Here is a 9,269-nt window from a genome sequence, read left to right as displayed (position 1 = left end):
ATTATAAGGCGCACTGGATTATAAGGCGCACTGTCGGCTTTTGAAGAAATTGAAGGTTTTTAGGTGCGTCTTATAGTGCGGAAAATACGGTAAGCTGTATTTTAAAAAAATGTGTAACCAAACTATTTAAACAATGATTTTTGCAGAAATGCTAAAAGATATCGAAAAGTGTATTGATTTGGTAAAAGCCATGTGACCTCTTTAAAATTGGTTTCTAGCCAAAGGAAGTTGTTAGTCTTCAAAATGCACCATACTCTTTCAAGAAAATTTTTAGAAAAAGTTAAATATATTAAGACGTGTGAAAGTTATAGAGCTGCAGGGTGACACGGGTTAACACTGTTGACCTATCTCAAAGCGGTTCTGTCCTGTTGTTCCTCTGTGTTGCCTGGTGATAAATTGCCAGGTTGTACCCCACTGCAGAGAGGCACCAGCCCTCATGGCCTAATAAAGATTTAAACAATGGATGGATGGGTGTATAAAAGTAATATAAAGCGGAGTTCATGTTGAGAAAGAGCTGAATGTTTTGGTATTTCCGTGGTTGAAACGGCACAGAAATTGAAGACTGTTGAGGGAGTCGCAGCATAGCATAACCTGATATTAGATAATGTTATGATAGGGTTACTGCTGCAATATTTGAATGTCAGTTGCATTGAATCTATGTCAATGGCTTTTGTGTGTGGGCAATGAAAATGTGCAAGAGTATTTGTGCTTATAAAAACACCAACAGACTATTAAAGAAAAAGAAAACCTATGCAAATACCAGGAGGGATGTAAACACTTAAGTTTGTTGGGAAGAGAGAAAGAACCTGTGATAACGCTCCTTCCTCCTAAAGAGGTACTTTAAGATCTGAATGCCCCTTTTGTCAAATTTTGCTTATGTTCATAATTGCCATCTTTAAATATAGCAAAACTGCTTTTCATCAAAGCACACTAGTCCGGTAACCTTGGTTCAATTGGGGGCCAAAATTGCAACATCTCTTACATCTCCAGCTGGTGCGGTTCACTTTCACACTACACCATGTCAATCAAATCAAACCCTTTGAAAGCCCTGTTCCCCTCCTCAGCTTTGGTGGCGCTGCACCAAGAACCACTGAAGGAAACGACACAAAAACCTCAGAAGAAGAAACTTAGTGCAACATCCTTCTTCACAAAAAGTAAACAAAATTGAGTAGCATCATAGTTGTAGGATTTCTCTTTCGTCTTTGGCAAAAGACTAAGCCATTTCTCCTGAGCTAGACACATGCATTTGTTTTGTTTCTATTTACCCAGAATGCCCTGTGGTATAGTTCACTTCCTGCTTTTGGACTGGTCTCCATCCACCTGCATTCAAACAGCACCAGTGTTCACTTCCACCGAACCAAAAGCTAGGTTTTTAGGTGGACTAGGGTTCACATCAGAGTTCGATTGCACATTCCCATCTCCTCAAACGAATCTCACTCTCAAGGCAAGCGAAAGTCTGGTGTAAACAGGGCTGATGTGAATGCATCCATAGAGGCAACTTGTGTTAGTTACATTTAGTCTCTCTCACTCTAGTGATTGTAAATACTTTGTTATGAGCAAAGTCTAAAATTAGAGCTCCTCTCTGACCAATCTCCATCAACATCAGTAGTTTCCACGGCGCATTGTCCTCTGTTCTCGGCTGTTCTGTATGAATATACAAATCCTCACTCTAAATCTCACACGTTCTCCCGCTTCTTGCCATCCCCCCGCACACCGCCCGCTCCTACCTCACCCCCCCCCACCAAACCCCATGCTGAAGCAATTATGTCCAGTGTGTGAGTCTTCACAAGCAGTGTGAGGGTGATTGATGATGCTGTCAGCGCAGGGAACATGTTTTAACGTCAGAATAATCTGCCTGCTAATATATTACATCCACTGGATAGGGTTCAATCATTACTAATAGCACTGCTAAGTTGGTGAGAGGGGGAGCACGTGCCTCAGAGGGTGTGTGCGCGCAAGTTTGCGTGCGTCTCATTAATCAGAGAAGAAGTGTAGGCAGAGAAATCTGGTAAGGCAAACTAATAAACAAGTAAGGAAGGGAGAAAGGTGTTTACCTCTTACATAATTACCCCCCTCGTATCCTACAGTCGGCGAATCAGCCGAGACGCCGCCATTGTGAGCGCGAGAGTCTTACCACCTCTCGGTATAATATCGTCTTATGATATGAAAGGGCCGGGGAAGAATGGAAGCACAATGGCATCAGACGCCTGAGAAAGAAGCAGCCTTTTGGTCTAATCCGCACTGTCTAATCTCTCAAATTGCTGTGACGTTTGATGAAGGGGATCCAGTCGGGAGTGAGGAGAGAAACAGCCCCGGTTCCACTGATTTCTTCTTTTTTCCCCGTCTGTCTTATCCTTTCTTTTTTTAGTTCTTTGCTGATGTGTAGAGCAAAGATCCAGCTGTGCGCTCCCCTCCTCTCAACTCCTGAACAAATCCTTCTTTAAATACAAGCTTGCGTTGTTTACAGCAGCTCCCTGCCTCCAGACACCATCCGTTCGGTTGACATTGCCCTCTTATCTGCCATGAGTCCCTCCCTCCCCCTTGCTTTCTATTACCACAGTCAGGTAAAATATGCATGTAGCCGGACTTGTATGTACACAAGCATGTATATTTGAAAGAAGGAAAGGAAAGGGAATAAACAATGTGTGTGTGAGTGTGCATAGGGGGGAAATCTCTAGGGATAGGTGGTATATTCTGCTGGTGTCAGCTGGCTCCTGGCCTGCAGATTAATATATATATGTGTGTGTGTGTGTACATGCAAACAAAAGGCACCCCTCACAAAACACCCCATAAACAGATTAGCTCATCTGCAGAGAAACAAAGGGTTAAGAGAGATTGGAAATTTCACAGAGAAGGGGTGGGTGTACGTTTGGGTTGTGTTTGTGTGCCGCGCGGAGGGTGAGTGGGGGCCAGCGTGGCGGTGGAGCGTTGTGATCCTTCTCCCTAATACTGTGTGGAGAATCTCCTCGCCGGGCTCAGCTGCCAATTCTCTGCACTGTAACAGTCCCATTCTCATCCTCAGCCCCCGTGAAACAATGCAGCCATGCTTTTCTGAGCATCTCTCCACACAAAGAGCCGAGGCGCTGAGACAGACGCTCTGAGTGAACTGAGACACAGCGCCGGGACAATAGACTGAGAATGGTTTTGTTTGCCATTGTGTTGCGTGTTTGTGAGGACAAACAATAATAAATATATATATAAAAAACACAACAGTTCTGAGGGATGAGCGACTTTTCGTGCTCCATTGTTGAAACTTTAAGAGGATGTGGAGTTTACAGAAGACAGAGTTAGTTTTGTTGGTCACATCTGGACCAAAAATGGATCCTAAGCTCTATTTTTTTTTTTTTTTTACATGATTTATTCTCTAGGTGGCATCAATAGAGACCAAGGACTGTGGGAAGTTGAATGGTCACAAACAAATATAATAATGTATCCAACTGGTAGTTGTACTGTCTACTGGTGGCAATGAACGCTGAGACAATCTACCCCACCGGACCGCCTCGCTGGAACCCCGAGCCAATCACGACATCCGAAACAAGCCCTTTATCTACAGGGGCTTATTAAGCTAATTGAATTAGCATGTTGTGATTTCTGAACCCAAATACGATTAGCCTGTTATTACCGTGTTATCAGGGTCCCTTGTTACAGTAACAGCAGGTTGCTTTTGGCTGTTGCCTGGGCTCCATTTCTCTCGCTCATCTCTGTGGGGTCTTTGACATATTTATAAACTCACTCCTGATTTATTAGCTATCTGGTGCATTTAGAAATAAGCCTATGATGTGACCTTAGTGAGGGAAAGTGTGTGGCAAACAAACCTATTCATATTTTGTCAAGTTACAACCACAAACTTTAATGTGCATTATTAGAGTTGCTTATGACAGAGCTGCATCAAGTAGACATAATTTTGAATTGATAGATGATGCTGCATGGCTTACAATAGCGTTTTGCCAAAAGCAAAAACCTTAAGTGTGGCAAGCATTTGTATTTGACCCTGCAGTCGGTACTTTTCAAAACCACTTTTTGTTGCATTTAAAGCTGCAAATCTTTTCAGCGTATGTGTAAAAGCCCTCAAAAAATTCAATAAATGAGCCTCAAACACATTCTTTCCTCTGCCACATGTTCTGATTGAGTTATTGTAATTTACATACATTCACAACGATGAAGCTTAAAACAACAGTATGGTTTTCTTACAAAACCATCATGGCACAAATATGACAGCAACAGATACAAATTAAACAAATTTACTGCAAGTCTTCTATATTTTTCATTAATTAATTTCAGAACATAAATGCAACATTTCCAGTCTCATGTATAAAAGGCTGTCTACAGCTGGAATACACATAATGCTACATTCACACATTGGTTAGCATCGTTTGCAGTGAGCTATCGGCTAACTGTGGCTAACAACAAAGTATGTATATAGTCTGTAACAAAGCGAATTCACCAGCTTTTTAAGAATTAGTAAACCAACTTACAACAGTACAGGTACTTTCATGTGTAAACCCTTACCTGAAAAGGGAAATAATTTGATAAATGAGCCACAGAGACGCTCTTTCCTCCGCTACAGCGTGTATCGAAGAAGTTCCGTGTTCTTTACTGTGGCTCACTACCGCTAGACTCCCCCAGCTGGTCGACTTTGGTTATTACATCAAAGTCAACAAACTGTTGGCAGGTTCAGCATTTAAAGCTGAACTGGGAAGCTGTTTTCTGAAAGAGTGCTGACAACGTCAGTGTGACTGAGCAAAAGACTGTCAACACTTCGGCAGATCAGGTATTTTCTGTGCAAAAGAAGCAACCTTTCAATTTTTTCCCCTGCGTTTTCCCCACAAACTTTTTTGTTCCTTGCTCGTCACGGCATGGCTTATTGAATTGTCACATGGCTGTGGACATGGTAAAGGCAGCAACTCTGAAACTTTCCCTTTAGAGTTCTGTGATGCGCATCATGAAGCAAGGTGTGGTTTTGCCTCAGATGCAGAGATGAAAAGGTGGAGCTGTGCTTTGGTTACACCAGTGGCTGAGACTGATTAGAGTAGCTGCAGGGCATTATTAGTCAGTCTCCTTCTACTTAGCAGGACCACGCTGAAGCCCCAGACAGTGAGAGCAAAACAAGGCGATGATGGCTGCCAGTTGGCCTCTTTTGTTTCCCCAAAAAATACATTTTTTGTTAACTGTTGATATTTTTCCCCAGCAGGTATCAGAACATACATTGGTGTTTTGGGAATTAGATAAAATAATGGCAAAGCATGCCACTGTTGCATACTGTTAAAAAAAAACTATAAAAATGGCAAACAGTGTACTATGTCCTTTTAAAAAAAAAAAAGTTAAGGCACAGAGTAATGGAGGACCAACTTCCACATCCTCCCTTCCCACACACTTGGGGTGCATTCTTTATTTTCTGGGCTATGCCAACAGAAAGCAGTGCATAATTGCGAGATAGTGGAAAGAGGATAAATAGCTAAACTTTTCAATAAAGTGGAGTTTTTTTGGATTCAGTTGTGTGCAATCAGTCTCATTTGAAACATACACAAGTCAAGAGAATAAGTCTCTGTCCTTACATTTATGTATAAATAACTCAACATGGCCATTTTAATAGAATTTTTAAAGAACCCAATAACATGAGGGAAAAAACTTGTTGGAACTTTTCAAAGCTAAAAACCCAAGAAACGAATCTGATAACCCATAAGCTAAGGAAACGTCAAGTGTTGGCCTTGCAATAATTGCCTTGGCCATGTTAAATTAAAAGGGCATTCTACCTGCAAATTCAAAGATGTCTACATTAGTACCAACATCCCATCCTCTGAAAGGATGTTTAATAATTAGACCAGTCCAATTGAAAGTTAAGAGTTAGCTCATTTATAGGTATTCCAAGTCATTAAACTTAATTTTAATGGCTAGTTTTAGAGAACAAGTTACTTTTAGATTTTAAAGGAAATTCCTTTTCAAGAACCACACAAAATGACTTTGTACTTTAGTTTTGAAGACTTTATTGAATAATTTAAGTCTGCCAGGACCAGTCATCTGAAAAGAAACAAGGGTTAAGCCAAACAGTTTGCCATCTGCAATTGGGACTTGTGATCCATCTTTACCAGTTGCAGAATCACGACCTCATCTGGTTAGACCTTCTGCTGGCCAGTTCCAGGATTCTGGGGCATTTGTGGAGCATCAGAGCCATGTTCGTTCTGATAGTGGCTGGTCTGTAGTAGTCTGTGCCCTTCTCAAGGTTTCTGCTGAAGGTTGTGTAGGTGCCAGGAGGGTACAGACCATACAGGAGCCTGTAGTCAAAGTAAGGGTAGGGATAAGAGTATGGATGGGGGTAGGGTGAAGAGTAACCCCACAAGCCACCCACACCAAGACTTGGTGTTGCGACAAGTGGAAGACTTTGGCCAGGCCCCATATGGCCAGCTGGATAACCAAACTCCGCCATCTGCTGCTGGTAGCTCCCGAGTTCAGCTTCCTTCACAACATTGGATGTTTCTCCAGATTGAAGGGTCATTAAAGGGGGTCCTGGTGGTGGATGAGGAGGCAGAAGGGCACTGGAACCCTGGGGTTGTGCATTTGATGCTTGAGGAGCAATTGTCCACCTTGCTTCTGAATGTTGTGGAAATATGAAGCAGGTCACATTCAATTCAGCCACAGATTAGTTGAACCAAGTTTGAGACTTGTTACCTGGGAGGGAAGCCTGACCAGCTGCAGCCTGTGTAGAGCCGGCAGCAGAACCTGGTATGTAGGAAGCACCACTATAGTAGCCTGCTGGAATAGAACCTGCAGCATATCCAGCAGCAGGCATAGTGCTCACACCGACAAACACAGGCCGCACAGACTGAGGCTGCTGCATGGAAACACCTGCAGGGTCACTGGAGCCAGAACCTGCTCTGCGAGAAGCAACATTCCCCTCTGCAGTGGTGCCACCGCTCCTCTTGTGTGGAGATTGCAAACCTGGGCCCAAGAGACATTTTACAGTTAGATTTAGTCACTTTGAGCAAAGGAAAATCTGTATTAAATACCTTTCACAGAGAATCCACGAACATCCAGAATCAGCCAGAGAAAGAGGGACACCCTGGAAACACAAGAAAATGTCACCAATCCAGATTTAAAAAGCCAACATGGAGCTGGAGAAACATAAGCACACGGCATACCCCAGGAGGACTTGAGAAGTCATCATGGTGAAGAGCAGCAGTGAAACTGTGACAGCATGAGGGTTTAAATCTGTCAGCAGGAGCCAGCCCTGACCAATCAGTCTAATGAGCTAACGACACACAGCTGGTGAAGAATCACTTCAACAAAAGAAGATGAAACATTAGAGTTTAGCTTTCACAGTTTACCTCTAACTGTGCACTGCAGTACTTTGAACTTAGAGAAGTGTGACGTGTAAGTTTTGTGTTAACAGTTTGTGGTGCTGCTCTCTTGTTTCTTGGTCCGCTGTGACTTTCTGGACATGTTTGATGATTTTCCACTTCCATGTTGGAATTGTGCTGCACAAAAATGCCAGACAGACATTATCAGCTTAATTTGATGTTGTGTAATGAAAACTTTAAAATATTCCAACATCTTGACCAACTTACTTCTCCTCCAAACTTGCACATATAAATACAGATGTTCTCAACATGTGTTGTGGGAATTTTTCTTCCAAATTTTGATACCATTAATTTTTAGTGCATATAGAGATATCACATTCAAAAGTTATTTTTTGGCAAGCTGAAAAGCACAGCTGTATTAACTACATTTGGAGCACTTGGCCATGTTTCAAGGTGACATAAAGGTCAGTATCAACATTTTCTTCCTGCCATTTAAAACAGAAACATAAAGAATAATTACCATTTTAATTGATTGAAGTGTACAGCTTCAAAATTACACATTTTGTCATTAGAATCTTCACAGTTTTATTGTTGAAATAAACAGAAGGATTACTTTTGAAGACAAGATTTCCTTGCCACACTTAAAATCCAAAATAAAGAATAGAAAACCAGGTAAACTCTGAAAAAACAGGAAGAAGGACCTAAAAATTAAGGAGTTGCAGTAGCAGAACACTTTTAGAAAGTCTTGATGGACAGAGATTATGCATAAAGTCGTATGAAACACATGAAAGTTGCTATAAATGTATAGTTTATGGATTGAAGAGAAACGGAGCGCTCCTTGTTCACCAGCTGGCCAAAGAGTGACCGGCTTAAAATGGAGACGCTAGCATTTGGGCCGAGTGGGTGGACGGCGGTACCTCAGTGCACGGATGAAGAGGAGTCTATGTAGCTTCCACATGCGTGCGGCGCGGTCATACGGCGCTCTGAACCCTCCTCCTCCCACACTTTGCAGAAGCGGAGGCCTCTGAGAGAGCAGCTTGGGAAGTCAGATGGTCTCCCTGAGCCTGTGATTAATATACTGGAGCTGCTCTCTACCACCTCCACACCACACTGTCCTCACCTCCAATTAGCATGCTAATGAACCTGCATATGTGTGACCATGTGCATAGAAATGTGTGTCTGGGTGTGTGTGCGTGTGTTGTTTCACCTGAGGGCTATATCCAACTGTGCAGCATAAACAGAAATAGGCTGGCATTCAAAAAAGAAAAAAAAAATACCAGGCTGTTGCTTGGCGAACAGAGCTGTGTGTGCGTGTGTGCGTGTGTGTGAGAGAGAGAGTAGAGCTTGCTACTGGTATTATAATACAGGGAACATGAATGTTTTCTCTTGGCATAATCACCACAATGACTGTTTGTATGTGGACATGGGTCGCCACATATTGGGTGAAACGTGTCCTCAGTGTTTACTATAAACAAGGGCAGATACAAATATGCTGAGAACAAATTAAGTGAAATAATTTTACACGCATTCTTAAAGCTACAGCCCTGTTTATTTTGTCAAGAAAGTTCGGTTTATTTGGAGGCGTGGCTGAGTAATTGAATTCTGATGCGGAACCGCCTGTTTCGGTTCGGCTGACGTGAACTCTGGAGAGGTTCGAATGCAAGCGGATGGGAGAGACCGCCCCAAAAGCAGGAAGTGGACTACAACGCAGGGCATTGTGGGTAAATACAACCAAAACAAACACATGTGTAGCGCGAGCGGGAGAAATGGCTCGAGGTCCTTTGCCAAAGACCTAAAAGAAATCCTACAGCGGCTAAAATCTGACGCTCCTCAATTTTTACTTACATTTTGTGAAGAAGGAAGTTGCGCTCATGTCTTCTTCTGAGGCTTTTGTGTCGTTTCCTTCATTTATTCTTGGTGCAGCGCCACCACAGGTAAGGAGAGGGAAAACAGGTTTTTCGGATCGTCTTCTTC

The 9,269-nt window shown here is 42.6% G+C and overlaps 1 protein-coding gene and 1 long non-coding RNA gene across 2 annotated transcripts in view; both read right to left on the bottom strand.

The window, feature by feature from the left end:
- The window catches only part of LOC106936750 (uncharacterized), a 31,062-nt gene extending 26,110 nt beyond the window's left edge, over positions 1-4,952 (bottom strand). Inside the window, exon 1 of the long non-coding RNA XR_001422205.1 lies at positions 4,510-4,952. This is a non-coding gene — a long non-coding RNA (uncharacterized LOC106936750). The remainder of the gene's footprint in view (positions 1-4,509) is intronic.
- A 1,008-nt stretch (positions 4,953-5,960) lies between these two features.
- On the bottom strand, positions 5,961-7,472 carry LOC106936742 (uncharacterized). The gene is made up of 6 exons (XM_015017924.1): positions 7,323-7,472; positions 7,137-7,246; positions 7,005-7,057; positions 6,667-6,936; positions 6,087-6,588; positions 5,961-6,018 (listed from the first exon to the last, which is right to left on the bottom strand). The coding sequence occupies exons 1-5, from the start codon at positions 7,458-7,460 to the stop codon at positions 6,098-6,100; spliced, it is 1,062 nt and encodes a 353-aa protein (XP_014873410.1). The 5' UTR covers positions 7,461-7,472; the 3' UTR covers positions 5,961-6,018; positions 6,087-6,097.
- Positions 7,473-9,269: the final 1,797 nt, after the last annotated feature.

This window comes from Poecilia latipinna, unplaced genomic scaffold (genome assembly GCF_001443285.1).
Source record: "Poecilia latipinna isolate Pla-1442-1.1 unplaced genomic scaffold, P_latipinna-1.0 Scaffold2209, whole genome shotgun sequence".
Taxonomy (NCBI): Eukaryota; Metazoa; Chordata; class Actinopteri; order Cyprinodontiformes; family Poeciliidae; genus Poecilia; species Poecilia latipinna.
The sequence above is the reverse complement of the archived record's forward strand: the minus strand, read 5'-3'. Positions and strand labels throughout refer to the sequence as shown.